Consider the following 16,014-nt stretch of genomic DNA (forward strand, 5'->3'; position numbering starts at 1 on the left):
GATGTCAATCTCTGACCCAGCGGCCCACGGAGTATTGCCGGCGGCAATATGAGCCGGCCTATCGCCATGGTTTTCGTGGCGTTGCTAATGCAATATGAGCCGGCCTATCGCCATGGTTTCCGTGGCATTAGCAGCGCCACGAAAACCATGGTGGTAGGCCCTACTGGTGACAGGAAATTCCTTCCCTGTCACCGGTAGGCGGCTCCCCCACCCCTCCCAACGCTAACCTGACACCCTCCACCTCTCCTAGATCTAAACACCCCCACCCCGATTCAGACACCTCCCACTCCCTCCGATATACGCATTCACCCCATAAACGCACACACACGCACTCATCACCCCCACCCCCACAGCACCCCTCCCACCCTCCCCGCATACACGCACACATACACCCACACGCACCATGCATACACACATTCAGTCATTCACTGGCTTACACGCATTCACTCATTCACTGGCATACACACATTCACATACACATTTTTCCAGACATAAACACACACATTCTTACACACAGACACACTGACATGCAGACACGCATTCACTTCACCATTCTTACACGCATTCACTCACACGCATATAACACAGCACACAGACACATTCACACACGCACTCACACACTCAGACACACACACATACATCACCTCCCACCCCCTCCCCGGTTGGACGCCCAACTTACCTTGTCCGGTGCGGAGGTCGTCCGGGTAGAAACGGGAAGGGGCACTGCTACTACCAGCAGGGCCCCACCAGGAGGACACCGCCAGGCTGTATTTCTGCTCAAAATACGCCTGGCGGCGTTCTATTGGCGGGGTGGGACGGTGCTGGTGTTAGCAGCGCCAGGTCACCTCCGCCTGCCAGTATGAACACTGCCGGATTTCCACCCTTATTGTGGCAGAAGTCAGGCAGTGCTCATTATCTGGCGGACGGATGGTCGCCGCCACAGTGGTATGTTGGAGGCAGTCACCGCGGCGGTAGGCGGTTATTACCGCCATTGTAATAATGAGTGCCTTAATCTCTGAGGAGCAAAGAACTATTTGTTTTGGAAGCTGTTAGCTTGTGCTGGAGCTGCCGTTCCCTTTCTGGAAGTACAGGCTATGCGGCCGCCATCAGAGGTCAGGAGCCGTGGAGGTGCTGGGAGGGTACAGCTGATGTTTTTGGCTCCAGATCTTGCTGGTCAGTTTTGGTCTTTTTGGCTTAGGGCAAAGCAGGAGACACTGTGGATAAAGAGACTACTGCAAAACAGTTATTTGACATTGTGAAGTGAGGTCATTGAAGAATCACATGTCAAACACATGATTTTCTTTAATATTAATAAATTAACATGATATACATGACTAATATGGTGCACAACACATGTTCAGTGAACTCCAAGTTGAAAGCCACATGCAAGTGCCTATACCACTGATTAATGCCTGATTGGACAAGTTCGTTGTGCTTTCAAGAGTTGGGTAGACAGCGTGAAGTAAGTCCAACAAAGTACAGTTCCAGTGTCAAAAAGTAAGTGCGTCGCTAAAGTTCCTCACTATTTTTGACTCGTGAGCCCTAGGAAGACTTATAATCTAGACACGTTCAGTGCAGGAGGTTTCTGGCTCACCTTACCCGCATTGCACCGCATAACCCCATGTGTTAGCCAGCTTCTTATTGCATTTGTGTGCCTGTTTGCACTTCGTGTATAAACGTTGTTCTAATTTAACTTCTATTATTTCCTGAAGTGTGTCAACCTAGACAAGCTGGAAGCAGTGTCCTCAGAAGGGCTTCTCATAAACAGGTCGATGGAACTTCTACATGACAGGAAGTTTTGGGCCGGAGTTGTTTTCTTAGATGTGGGCTCGGATAGCACTGAGCTGCCCCATCACGTGAAGTACAAGATCCGTATGGACATTGACAATGTGGAGAGGACCAATAAAATTAAGGATGGGTAGGTCCTGTCTCAGCTGCTGTCTCAGGAGGGCCTGTAATGCTGTAATGAAGTGGTTCTTAACCTGTGATCCGAGGCCCCCTCGGGGTCCACGGGGCCTGTTCAGAGGATCCACATCTGTTTTACAAAATTATATAATATTACAATGAATTCCTCAAAATTAGTAAAATGAATACAAATAAAGAAGCACAATTGAAAAATCTGGAATCTGTTACTAAATTTGATTGTGAATTTAACAAAACACTTCAATATTTGAGCATTTGTTTAGTGCATACTTGTTTTTGTATTTTGTGTATTGTTTTGATGTTCAAATAAAAAAAAATGCTTATGCTGAGGGTCCCTGACTTACAACAATTGGTCAATGGGGTTCCCTGTATTCCTATATTGATTCAGTGGGTGTCCCCAAAAGTCAAAAGGTTAAGAACCACTACTTAGAGACTTGGGTTGGGAAGAGGACTGAGTGCTTTCATCTGCTTTTCCTGTCTGTCTCCTGTCCAGGTACTGGGACCCTGGACCCCGCGCTGACCCTTTTGAAGACATGCGCTATTTCTGGGGAGGATTTACTTACTTGCAGGACGTGCTGGAACAAGCGATTGTTCGCACGCAGACTGGTACGGAACAGAAGACAGGGGTGTATGTGCAGCAGATGCCCTACCCCTGTTACGTCGATGACGTGTAAGTGGCACCAGTTTTGACATTCATGCCAGAGTATCATGAACGCTGAAAGACATATGAGCTTGTTCATGTCAAACGTCATGTGTGATCCTTGTGGGTCATTGATCAGGGTCTGGGAACAAGGGCAAGTCCTAGGCAACATTGGGCGACTCTACACCACCACAACACATTTTAGGGCACCAACACGTAGACTAACATGTAGCTTTTCTCTTATGTATGCTAAACTAGCACAAGTACAGGTTATGTCTTACTGAGCCAATTATCACAATTAAGTTACTCAGTTTAAAAGTTTTGGTCTAGCCTTCACTACTGCAGTCTTCTCTTCTGGCTCTTAATGGCGGTTCAGTTTTGTCAAATAGAGCTTCATCTCGCTCTTTATCTGACCGTTGAACGCTTGACAGTGGCTTGACATGCATCATGCGTAGAGCGAGTTTTTTTTCTTGTCTCATTTAACAACGATGCATGCTCAATACCACGTGCTTAAAGTGGAAAGCGCTTCAGCATTTAGTTTCATGGTGTCTGACACTCATGTGCAAATCTTTTGAACACATTGTTTTGTGGATACCCTGCTCTGCTGATCCCCAGACTCTCGCCTCACAATTCAGAGATAGAGATATGGATGGCAGCGTTCCACGACTGTACTTTGAATTAGCAGCACAGCTCGAGCCCCTGACAAAGACCTCAGAAACATGGGATGGTGGCCCCACGGTTCCATAAAACTAGGCAAAAATCATTCTTAGTAAACATATGAAGGGGTTGTTTAATCATCTCAGTTTGCTCAACTTAGTGGTATTAATTTTATCGGCTTTAGAAAGATTCCAGTCCACGCAGACCTCATGGGGTTCCTGTTATCAAGCTCCACATAGATCAAGAGAGTGGATGCTTTTTTTTGTTTGAAAGAACTCACTGATCGATGGTTCATGCAGGTCGTCCTATTCTCTGGGAATGCTTTGGACATAAATAGGTGAAACGCTCTTTGGTGGTGATAGCGCTGAGAGTTGGAGGGAAAGGATCTACGTCCTGGCTACAACTGTCTCAGGGGGAACTTTGCGTGACTCTTTAAAGTTGAATAAATGCATCTTTATTCATTCAGTCAAGAGTCATTGGAGACCATAAATGAAAATAAAAATGAAAATAAAAAAATATATATTTACCTGCACCGCTCCATCCGCTTCTTCTCTGCTGCCTGCACGCAATCCTGACCCTGCTCAAAGCAGCATCCGGATTGGCTGGGAGCGCCCAGCCAGGGTGCTCACAGGCAGACTGGGAGCCTGTGCAGGCTCTCTCCAGCCCGGCCTAGTGCGCATGTGTGTTTGGCCGGCCCAAAGACTACCGGCCAAACATACATGTGCAGTGAGGAGGTGTGCTGTTCTCTCCCCCTCACTGCTCGTCACCCCAGTGGCCCTGCCCCTTAAAAAGAAAACAATAATAAACAAATGTTTATTATTGTTTTCTTTTAAAAGTTTTGCGACTGCCGCTGCTGGCAGGGGGAGGCAGCGCTCCTCCTCCCTAATGGAGGAGCCACCCCTGCCACTAGCACCGGTATTGGAGCTTGATGTTTCTGGTAGATGTGCAGGCTTTTTATACAGCTCTCTGCAAGTGAGAATACATTTAAAAAACAACCTCACCTCAACTTGAAGGAAGATCTACTACCAGCCCCTTGCAATGCCCTCGGAATCATTACCATCTTTAGAAATCAGAAATAAGTTGCTCCAAAGAATTGTTTTTTCAGACTACTTCTGAATATTGTTGTCACTGTTAACCATTAAGAACAGTTATGGCTTCTGTTAAGTAGCAGGACCGATTTTTCCTGAACAGACGCCATGGCACTTGTAGAGGAGGTAACCCATGAGCAGCAGCTCATTGACAGTGACCTAATGTCTCCTGTGTTGTCTGGAAACATCTCTGTTTCATCACCTCATGACCAACGTGTCACCTGTTCTGCCTTCCAGATTTCTGCGAGTGATGAGCCGCTCATTGCCTCTGTTTATGACACTGGCCTGGATCTACTCGGTGGCTCTGATCATCAAAGGGATCGTGTACGAGAAGGAAGCACGACTGAAAGAGACGATGAGGATTATGGGGCTGGACAACGCCACCCTCTGGCTCAGCTGGTTCATCAGCAGCTTCATCCCCCTCCTCATGAGCGCTGGGCTCCTCGTGCTGATCCTCAAGGTGAATTTTGCTGTTGCTGGCCTCTTCTTGAATCAGCAACTGTTATTTTTTTTTTTTAGGGCGTTCTTATTTTCAAATAAGATCTGTGCTTTATGTACAGTTGCTGGGAGGGAGACACATTATGTTGCATGCTTCTTGACCCAAGCAGTATCTCTAAGCATATTTTGTAAACACCCCTCCCAAAAGTAAGACTTCTTTTGATGACTCTTGCATGACCAAGAAGCGTTGTTTTGCTCACCACTCCTGCAGGCTCTGTTTTTTTTCTTCTGTAGTCTGTTCAGTTATACATTGTACACATATTTCCACTTGACATCTCTGAGCCAGATCCAAGTAAATTTCATGCATAAGTTAGATGGGAGGGCTGACCACGTGAATGCTAGGTAGCCCTGACCTCAGTAAAAAGTAAAGTTAGAGCATGTCTGCTGCTTTATGCTTCACCACGTATGAACTATGTGGTGGGATAGGAGTCTGTCAATGCCAGCAGGCCTGTTGTCGACCACCTAAATGATTGAGGCAGTGTATGTACTTGGAGGGGCCTTAAATGTCCCATCGAAGGGAATGTACCCTATTTCTAACCACCCCCCCCCGAGAAATCACATACATCCTTGCACAATAGCTCAAATAAAGGAGAAACCATATTCGTTCCATGTTTGAATTTTGATTTGCTTTTCTGTAAACGTGCCAGGTCACGACGCCCAAAGGGAAGCAGGGGTTGGGGAAATCCAAGCAGTCACCTTGCAACACCTTCTGTCCAGGATTGTACACAAGGGCAATTTTGCCAAGTATGTTCATGTCTTATGAACAGGTCCATGCATGAAATACCTTTTTTGTGAACCAAACCCTGGGGCGTCAGTCAGTTAATCGTATTAAATTAGTAAATTTACAATATATGTTCAGAATGGACATAGTGTACAACACAATGTAACACTTTTAACCACAGTGTCTGATGCTGTTGATTTGAGATTACAGCAATAGTGCCCCCATGCATACATTTTAAGAGTCCTTAGTACATGACTTTCTTCTTGGCTTAGAAACAGTGATAAATTCACTTTTTAAAATTTGGTGTGTAATCTAAGACTGTCAGGTTAGTTAATCTGTAGATTGCAAAGATGCTGCCTTATTTACCTTTTTAAATCTCGAATCTGGTCCCAGGAAACACTTTTTAATGCAGGTCTCATCTATTTGCTAGTCGACACAAATACTGCCAGAGCTAGAAAGAGCCCAGCACAATGCCTTCTTGTTTGTTGGCAGCATTGCTGTGCAGAAATGGCACCAGACTTTGAAAGTCCAGTCATAACAAAGGCCCAGCACTGCTGTTATCCTGAAACCACTGCGTCAATCACACCATCCTTAGCTCACATTTTACCAGCCTAGGCATCTTTAGTGTAATCCATTCTTGAAAGAAGTGATGTTTTCATCATAAAGAACTATGTACAACAACGGTGTCTGTCCTTGTGAGTTGCTTATGGATGTGTTTCTGTCTCTGTTCTTTCCATTTCCATTTCCTGTATCCTTTCTCTCTCTCTCACCTCTGGCGCAGCCCTCCACGTTTCCCTTTGTTATGTGGACACGTATGATTTGGAGAGCATTGGCTTCCAGAGATGGCATACAGCTTGGTTGCAGCTCTTTCCAAATGCAGCTGCTTGCAGGCTGAGGTGCACTTTTAACATTGCAATTCCTGCATGAACAGCTTTCTTCGGGCAGTGTCACTAAATGAAGAACTTAGCTGTTACATCCCCACCAGCCATGCTAGGGACATAGCTTTGTAGACGACTCTACACACATGGCATGACATAAATATTGGCAACATGAAAGGCTGAGATTACATTTGTCTCCTTTTCTTCAGATGGGAAACCTGCTCCCCTACAGCAACCCTGCCGTGGTCTTTCTGTTCTTGGCTGTGTTTGGTGTGGTCACCATACTGCAGTGTTTCCTAATCAGCACACTGTTTTCACGGGCGAACTTGGCGGCAGCCTGTGGTGGGATCATATACTTCACGCTTTACCTCCCCTACGTGCTGTGTGTGGCTTGGCAGGACTACATAGGTTTCCCGCTCAAAATATTTGCGGTAAGTTGACCTGTTTGCTGGTTGACACAATTAAAATTCTACAAATAGGTTGTACAATAGTGAAGAACTCACACAGTAAGACAGCGGTCCAGAGCCTATGATATATCTCAGCGTACTGGCGATCAGCATTATAATTTATGCAAATCCTCCTTATTGAAACCTAGTTACAATTTGTGCGTTGTGAAAACACAATAATATTTTTACATGAACTATACTACTGCAAATCCCAAGGTTAAGGCGTTCAAAATATCATTTTGGTATATTTGTGTTTATTTATCGCTCTCTACTTCTGACGAGGTATTGAAGGGCAAAAATATGCTAAAGTCCCCCCTACCGTATATTATAAATATGTTACAAGGTTGATGAAGAGGAACATTTTTATACACTTTTTAAAAAAAATATTCAAGCTATTTGATAGAAGCTAGTAAACATCTTCTGAAACAGAGTTAATCCACCACTCAGTAATCCGTGCATTCTTTGGCAGTTTTGACAGTGTACCCAGGCAGTCATTTTAGTACCTCACGTCTCCTCTTCATTTGTTATTCATGGACTTATTTACAGATTGATGGACTGGAAACTCCATCACAGATGCAGCCGATGCCCTCTCGCTGTATGTACTATAAGTGCATTATAGTCTTTGATACTTATAATTCTGTGGACGGGATGGATTTTTACAGATTAATTCATCTGTCAATCTGTAAATGAGGCCCTTCGTCTGAAGTTTAAGTTCAGACTATGGTGCAAATCCTTCCACTGCCAGATTAGTTCAGAATAGTGACCCCCAGCCCCCTCTCCTGCTCAGAGAGTGACTGTAACATGCTGGTTTGCATTCCTCTTCTTGCAGAGTCTGCTCTCCCCTGTAGCCTTTGGCTTTGGCTGCGAGTATTTTGCTGTCTTTGAGGAGCAGGGTGTTGGTGTGCAGTGGGACAACCTTCTAGAGAGTCCCTTGGAAGAGGATGGCTACAACCTCACCACCTCTGCCGTCATGATGCTGTTCGACACCTTCCTGTATGGTGTTATGACCTGGTACATCGAAGCAGTCTTCCCAGGTGAGCATTTTATCCCAAAGGGAACACGTGGCTGACATTGCAACATATACTTCCAAAACCAGGGCCAGATTGCCTCACAGATTAGCCAGAAACAAAATGTTTTGCATCAGGGGCGTTGTGCTTGACGCAAAAAGATATGTTAGCACTTTCAAAGGGCATTTTAGAAACAGTTGGATACGGTTGGATAGTCCAATATGACCCAGATTGCAAGTCCTTGAACTAAAGGTTTGACTCCTGTCAGTGATAAGATTTCTCCCTATGACTCCTGACTCTTTCATTCACTGGGACCTCGTTATAAAAATGTGCAGAGAGATCCTTCGAGGTGGAACTCCCACACTCCAAAACGTTTCTCATTATGAGGCACACCTCTGACTTGGGAACCAAGAAGTGGTCATCACATGGGTGTTAGTCATATGTGGCCCTCTTAAAATTCTTCTTCCCTCCACTTTCTGATTTCAAATGGGAAAATGTGCTGTGTTCCCAGAAAATAAGCACAATGTCAGCCTTATTGGCAAGCACAAGCTCTGTTGTGCACTTTGATCACCATATTAAATCACAAGCATATAGCAGTGGCTGAGACTCAACTAGTATTTTGAATGTAGTATTAGGAGAGAGCAGAATCTTTCCTCATATCCTGCAGCTTGGTGAATTGTGGTTGGCAGTCCATAGTTTTGACGGATTTATTTCCAGGGTGAAAGAATGTCCATACTTTTTATTTCAGTTTCGAAAAGTGCAGCCAACCACGATGATCTGTTGCCTTTTAAGTGTTTCTCTGTTTTGTTCTCAGGCCAGTATGGAATTCCCCGCCCATGGTACTTCCCTTTCACAAAGTCGTACTGGTGTGGTGAGAAATCCCAGGAGATTAGACACAAACAGTCAGACCAGAAAGAAGCTTCTGAGAGTGAGTATGGATCTGACTTTTCATTTTATGCTACTGTATGTTGTGCTATATGGCTTGTTGTGCTCTGTGTTGATGCTTTGCTGTACTGGGATGGGTTTAGATGCTGAGCTACCTTTGTTGCCAGCCAACAGAGTACGGCTATAGCTTCATGGTGAAAGGATCAGATGTGGATGGTCACTGGTACCCACACTTGCAGGCCATAGAAGTGCAGCGCATCACGAAAGACAACTAATGTAAAGGGAAGCAAGGAGCGGGACACTAGAATAGCCATGATTGGCTAAGCTGCTTTCATATCTAATAGAGAGAGAAGTCAGAGTGGGAGACCGTTTAGAGGTTTTGCAGAATAGATGGTTTAGTTGCATTTAGTATGCGTATTAAAGTCTGCACTGGTGGTGGGTTTGAAGAGATGCATTTCCAGAGTAACGTTCTTCTCAGATTGGTCAGTGTCCGTCTTACATTGCCATTTTTAAAAATGCAGACGAGAGATGGAATTATTAATAAAGTGTTAGATTGCACTAGGAGGGTGTTGTTGAATGACACAATCTGTGGTGATACTTTATCTGCCTGTCCCTGTGGATGATTCACCATCCTATCATCTGAAACTCAGTAGGAACGACAAAAGGATTACGTTTGCTGTAAATAAATTAGTAAGTCCATTAGACCACCCTTGGTGACAAAAGTTATTCTTTACACTTTGCATCCATTTCCCCTTAGTGTGCATGGAGCAGGAGCCCAGCCACCTCACGTTGGGGGTATCCATTCAGAATCTGGTGAAGGTGTACCGCGACGGCAAGAAATTAGCAATCGATGGACTCACTCTTAGCTTCTACGAAGGCCAGATCACCTCATTCTTGGGACACAATGGTGCTGGCAAGACCACTACTATGTAAGTACAAAATGGAATTCTCCCCCTCACTTTTAGTTTTAGTTGGTCTTTGCAAGTGCTTAATTTGTGGTTGTTGTTTCTGGTGCAGAGCAGCGGCACTTATTTTTGAGGGCCGCCACTTATTTTTCTGCCTCACGCATTTACTGCAAGCAAAAGACACATATGGGAAAGAGGAGGAAGAGAAAAACGAAAAAGGGTCACAAAGCAAGAAAGCAGAAAGCTGCAAGAGTGAGCTGAATGGACAGGGAGTGGCCGTAAATGTATTAATGAGGCCCAAGATGGCTTCAGTATTACGCTCCCTCAGTATTCTGTGTTCGCACATTTAATTGCAGCAGCCACGTGTTTAAGAGGAGGGCTTTGGCACTGGCACTTTTTTATTTACAAATTAAGCACTGGTCTTTGCACACATTTAGTTAGCCGATTTAAAGTCCCTCACATTACCGGCGTATAAGTCCAATAGAACTGACAGCATAACGTGATTCAGAAGAAATGTAATTGTTACAAGGGTACCTAAAAATAACAATTCTGAGAGTTCCTGGGAACACAGTACATCAGCAAGAGAGAACCTGTTGGCTCTTCAAATCGCTGGCAAGCCTTATTAGTTGGAGCTCCTAAACTTTTTTGGCGAGGCCTAGACCTCTTGCTCTCAATCCTGCAAACATTTTGCCAAGCACAGATGATACCTTCTAAAAAGGTATACTTTTGGTTAATATCTTCGTGACGTCTTTGCCGCCACCTTGGCAAAGTCAGTATCTTTTTCATTTTTTACAGCCCTGGGTCTTCCGGTGCCAGTAGTTTGTGCTTTTTTTCTGTGCTGTTTATTTTTATATTCATTAGAGCCAAATGTCAGCATGACCATTTTGGAACCTGATTTAAATGTCGGCAGGGCAGCTGATGATGCTGGCTTTTCTTATGCAAATAGATTAAAGTCTTGCATCAGCGCATCTGTTGTATCAGCCAAGTAACTGTACACAGCTAAGACAAGGCACACGCCAACCAGGAATAGGCCCTATAAACATCACAACATTAAAGGCTTGGTTATCTCTTCTGTCCCTGCTTGGAGCACTGTCAGTGTTCGAGACCAAAAAGTGATTTCTGAATGTAAATTATCGATTTTTTTCCCCAGGAAGTGGACTGCAGTTTTTTGTTTAGCCAATTCTGCAATCCAGTCATTTATTCGTTTATATGTCTATAGTTTTTTTTTTTTTTTAGTGAACGTCATTGTTTTACCGTTTTGCGTGTTTTCTACAACATTTGTGTGTGTTTCTTTACAGGTCCATCTTAACAGGCTTGTTTCCCCCAACCATGGGCACTGCGTACATCCTGGGTAAAGATATACGCTCTGAGATCAGCTCCATACGCCGGCATCTGGGGGTCTGTCCCCAGCATAACGTCCTTTTTGACATGTGAGTATTGTGGGATTTGTCTGGTGAAGTGGTGTCTAACATTGGAACCATAGCTGCTTCTTAGTGACACCGCTCCCTCAGCTGAGGAATGGTAGATGTCTGTGGGCACCTTACACTGAACCCTGGTAGGCTTTAACTTTAACATTGATGTGGTCTGGACTATGTGTGCTCAGCGAGCTCTCTGCGCTCTGCCGTTACTCACTGGCCTGCTGCTGTGACTGCGGAGCAAGGCCTCAACAGAGGGGACCTGCAGCTTAGCTCTTCTAACTAAGCGAAGCCAACCTAATTGACTGACATTATGAAGGCGTAGGTTTCAGAAGATACTAAAGCATTTAGCTGGCTCAAATGTAAAGGCTGTGCACCTGACTTTAGTAGGCTTGCTTCATCGATGATCTTTCCTTACATCCTTATTGGGCATACCCTATCTACTGCAGACATTCCATGCACCGCCAGTATAAAGAAAGAAGTAATGCAATGTTGCAGACAATTACATCTCATCATTTAAATATGAAAAATGAAACACAGTCTGCCCCATTCAATTTTTGTACCATTTGTATTTATGCATTTCATATAGTTCGCTGACATCAAAGGCACTCTGCTGCACTTCTCGTGAAATCACATGAAAGTTGATATAATGTCACATGCTGTGACATTATAAGGTACCACAGGCTTGTCCTACCTGTAGGAGCTTTGTCATGTAAGGACAAAATAGAGAATTGGTGTAATGAATGGCAATCTCTTAAATGTAGAATGCAGCACTGACTGTCTTCTTACCTCAGGGCTTTACTTTTTAAAAATCTTTCATCTTGTGTGTGGTGCAGACCATGATGGGCAAGAGTTTTGGTGTGAAGCTCTGATGAAGCAGTTCTTTAATCTTGTACCAAAGCCCTGTTCTGGAGCGCTGTTAGATGCTTTAACACTAACAGTGGGGTGAGAGTTAAAAGGCCATACACGATTGTCAAAGCTGTCTGGAGAATAGTAAAGCATAGTAAATATGTTAATATATTAGCACCAAAGTGTCCAGATAAAGCAAGTCACCTTTCTCAACACTTGTATCCATATCGATAGCAGCCTTGCCACAGGCCCTGAATTCCAGGACAGTCTTTTGGTGTTGCCATGTTTGTTTGAAAGTGTTAACTTATCTGCCTTAATTTGCTGTACCCAGGGTTCCTTTTTTGTGGTTCGCTTTTATTGTCCAGAGCAGATAGTTGTCTCTGAGATATTTCTTTTCCTCACCTTTTCCTGTGGTAGGCTTGTTTCCTTGCTCATCTTTAGACAGTGTGACTTGCTGTCACGTCCTGTCACTATCATGATCTGTGATTTCCTTCGCAGGCTGACGGTCGAGGAGCACATCTGGTTCTATGCCCGCCTCAAGGGTTCATCTGAAAAGCAGGTGAAGGACGAGATGGAGCAGATGGTGATTGATGTTGACTTGAAGGAAAAAAAGAAGGCTAAAACCAATGAACTCTCAGGTACGGCTAAGTCCTTTGTACCAGTGGAGAACTGTACAGAGCCTGAGATAGGGTCATAGTGGGAGGCAGAGGTACTCCATTGGCAGAAGTGAGCCTTGGATCGAACAGTGCTGCAGTTCGTCAGCAATAAAGCAGAAGTTGCCTACTGGCAGGCATTTGCATTATATACCTGCTTTCTCTGGGGTAAGAGTGTTCGACACCTCAAGGCGAAGAGATAGCTTTTTTTTGTAACTCACAGGCCACGGGTTCAAATAGTAGCAGGACTGACCAAGGCTTTGCATGTTCTGTGGTCGATAAAACGAATACCATCTATTACTAGATGTTAACAGCACATTTACATTTAAAAAAATGTGAACCACTTTCTTCTGTTAATGTTGCACAGTATTTCAACTTTCAATATCACTATTGTAGTAAACATGCAAATATTTTTGCGGCAACTTAAGGGAAACAATGTCTCAATTGTGCCCACTCTTGTTCCCTCTCGAAGCTGGGCACCTTGTAGAAATCTTTCTTGGTTTATAATGAAAAGTGCCTTAAATCTCCATATTCATATTTCAGAAGTTAAATCATCTATATAATAAAGTCGATATTACTTGGTCAGAAAACAATTGTTAATGGGTATAGAGCGCGTCTCGAAAGCAAGAAAGGTTTTTACTGTATCTCGTGCAACCAGATTGAAAAGGGTGACACTAAGGGCTTTTACCTCACAGATATAAGTTCGATTTGGCAAAAGAAGGTTTCCTTCACAGCCAGTCCTGTACCTTTGTGTCATCATCAGATATGTGACCTTCTAATATTGTGTAGCGGCTAAAGTCCATGCTAAGTATAAAAGCAGTCTATTTTGGCAGCTCTGTAAATGTTGTGCAAAGTTCTCCTGCCTTTATTCAAATTATTTCAAACTATTTTAAGACTCATAACTTCAGCTCCGCCTCTATTTAGAAGTATAATATTTAACATCAAGTATTCTAATCTGATGGCAAAATATACTCTGTGTATACTCTACTTCTAAGGGAAGAATTGTTTTGTACTAAAAATGATTGAACTGTAAAGTCTCTTGGTACTTTTACACACACACGCGCTAATTCTCTCTTTTTTTCTCTCTCATTCATTCACACTCTCTCTCTCAGTAGACTGTCATAGAGATTGCACGTATGAGGAAGACCAGTGCATGTTCGAATGCAGTGGTTCTTTCCTACGGGGCTCTGCTGTGCTATACAAGAACTTGCAGGCGTGGTCACCAAGAGACTAGCTTTTTCAACATGCATTTTGTTTTCACAGGTGGCATGCAGAGAAAGCTCTCTGTGGCTTTGGCCTTCGTGGGCGACTCAAAGGTTGTCATTTTAGATGAGCCGACTGCAGGCGTCGATCCTTACTCTCGCAGAGGGATATGGGACCTGCTGTTGAAATTTCGGCAAGGTACGTTCATGGCTGAACAAGACCACCAAACAGTGCCTCAGGGACATGAGTGGCAGACCCGGGGAGAGGAAATACATTTCAAGAGTGAAACTTGGGGCACAGATTGTGAGGTTGCATGACTGTCCCATTGATGTACAGTATGGCGTGATTTCGACGACGCTAGTGACAGGTTTTGGTTTTAAGGGAACTTTTTCACCTCAACCCTAACGTCCCCAGTGCTCACGCTCCAGTAAATTACAGGTTGTTTTAAGAATTAATTTTTTTTCATTTTGCTGTTTTTCTTGAAATACTCCAGGTGTGATTCTGATTCAATGGGTGCAATATTTGCAACTACCAAACTTATATTTTAAGGACGGCATTGGCGTCACCACGTGCTCCAATGATGTCTGATGTGCGATGGCAAAAGTATTTCCTTTACTTGTTGCTAAAAGATTTGTGTGTGGGTGCAACAGGAATCTGCGGACATTTGAGTAGTTTATTTCAGACCCTGATTTCTGTGTACTGCGAAGAAGAGCACGTTGGATAAATATCTTGACGTCACTATTTCGATGCAGACACTTACAGTTGCATTTTCTTTGCTACTGACTGTAATCCTCTTCTCCTTGCAGCCTACTTCACTATCTTTCTGGTCATAGGTTAAGGAAATGTGTATTCCTCACTTATTGATGGAATTAACTTCAGTGTTAACTCAGTATTATATTTGTCAGATTTGATGTCATGTTACTCAGAGGCATTGCAAACTCTACAGATAGACTCTAGGTGTTGTCAGGCCGGAGGGCATTAACAGCTGGCTACAGAGCAACAAGGTTGAAACAGATAAACATGCACTCCTGAGCTCTTGGTTTATTGTACAATTCAGTGTTTTTCTACGATATTTCCTTTAAGAAATCATACATAAAATGACAAAACTTGTGAAATAGCTTCCACTCTTTGAGGAACATCGCCCATATCTCATTCCTTAAGTCATGAGCTGCTTTCAAGTATCATTTAGCCTGCCACCACCAACATGGAGCACTATTTAGAGTTTATTTAGAGTTTGGAGGACATTATACTGTATCAGAAATTTGGAACCTGCCCTACCTGTGCTATTTAACGTAGCATTGAATATAATTTGCTTGTAATATGGCGGATAGGATGTCTGCCACATTTTTGTCAGAGTGCACTGTCTGACAAATTCTAATTAGGGACAATGGTCTCTACCTTATTATTCTTGTGGTTGTACGTTGGCCCAGTAGCATCACTGAAATGATTTGTCAAAGCCAGTGCTTCTCAAGGGCTCTGTAGATATACACTCCCTGCTGACATCTCCTGTGGCATGGCAGTCAAAAGATTAAAAGAAACAGGTAATTTGACTATCATAAAATTTGGTAAACGTAACATTTGTTATTTACAACTCTTAGCATTATCAGACTATATTAACAAGTACATTGTTACTATTTATAGCAGTTAAGTTAGCCCTGGAGGGCCCACTACACTTCACATGTTACCAATGTGCAATTTATTCCAGAGTTTTATCTTTGAGATAATGCAGGCGGGTGTATCTTTGATAGACCGGATACCGCATATTGAAAGGTAGTCCTCAATCAAGCCTTACCAAGATTAAAAGTAGGGCTTTGCCTCAGTTTCTTTGTGTTGTGGGAAATACACTCACAAAACAGAGGACATTTATTGGCTTTAAGGCACTTTTGAATGTATGTATGTGATTTGATGAACTGACATTTCTGCGCCACACACTCACTATCTTTGCACAATTGTGAATAGTTTTCCTCTCTGAGGTAGCAAGAAAGAAAAAACATCCTTTGCCCTTAGAGGCTGTAACTGGAGACAGAATTGATTGTTGCAATAAAGAAAGGGGTGATACCATCCAGGTCACCTGCTATGTTGAGGACTGCCCGTCACTTAGACGCGATCCCATATTTGGGTAGTTTGCAGTATGAGTATCTACACTGGGTGTGGAGTCAAGGGACAGTGTTTCTCTAGTGCTCAGCTCAGTTGAGGGCCTACAAGATTGTGACCATTTGGAAAGAGGACCGGAACCTTTTGCATTT

General features: G+C 43.6%; 1 protein-coding gene across 2 annotated transcripts in view; it reads left to right on the plus strand.

Moving 5' to 3' along the window:
* The window catches only part of ABCA1 (ATP binding cassette subfamily A member 1), a 176,342-nt gene that overhangs the window by 94,819 nt on the left and 65,509 nt on the right, over positions 1–16,014 (plus strand). For both annotated transcript variants that reach the window (XM_069240375.1, XM_069240383.1), the window contains exons 13-22: positions 1,713–1,918; positions 2,417–2,593; positions 4,546–4,768; positions 6,615–6,836; positions 7,681–7,885; positions 8,673–8,786; positions 9,501–9,672; positions 10,947–11,078; positions 12,411–12,550; positions 13,829–13,966. In XM_069240375.1, the coding sequence (XP_069096476.1) occupies positions 1,713–1,918; positions 2,417–2,593; positions 4,546–4,768; positions 6,615–6,836; positions 7,681–7,885; positions 8,673–8,786; positions 9,501–9,672; positions 10,947–11,078; positions 12,411–12,550; positions 13,829–13,966 (1,729 nt within the window). The remainder of the gene's footprint in view (positions 1–1,712; positions 1,919–2,416; positions 2,594–4,545; positions 4,769–6,614; positions 6,837–7,680; positions 7,886–8,672; positions 8,787–9,500; positions 9,673–10,946; positions 11,079–12,410; positions 12,551–13,828; positions 13,967–16,014) is intronic.

The sequence above is a fragment of the Pleurodeles waltl genome, chromosome 1_2 (genome assembly GCF_031143425.1).
Source record: "Pleurodeles waltl isolate 20211129_DDA chromosome 1_2, aPleWal1.hap1.20221129, whole genome shotgun sequence".
Classification (NCBI taxonomy): domain Eukaryota; kingdom Metazoa; phylum Chordata; class Amphibia; order Caudata; family Salamandridae; genus Pleurodeles; species Pleurodeles waltl.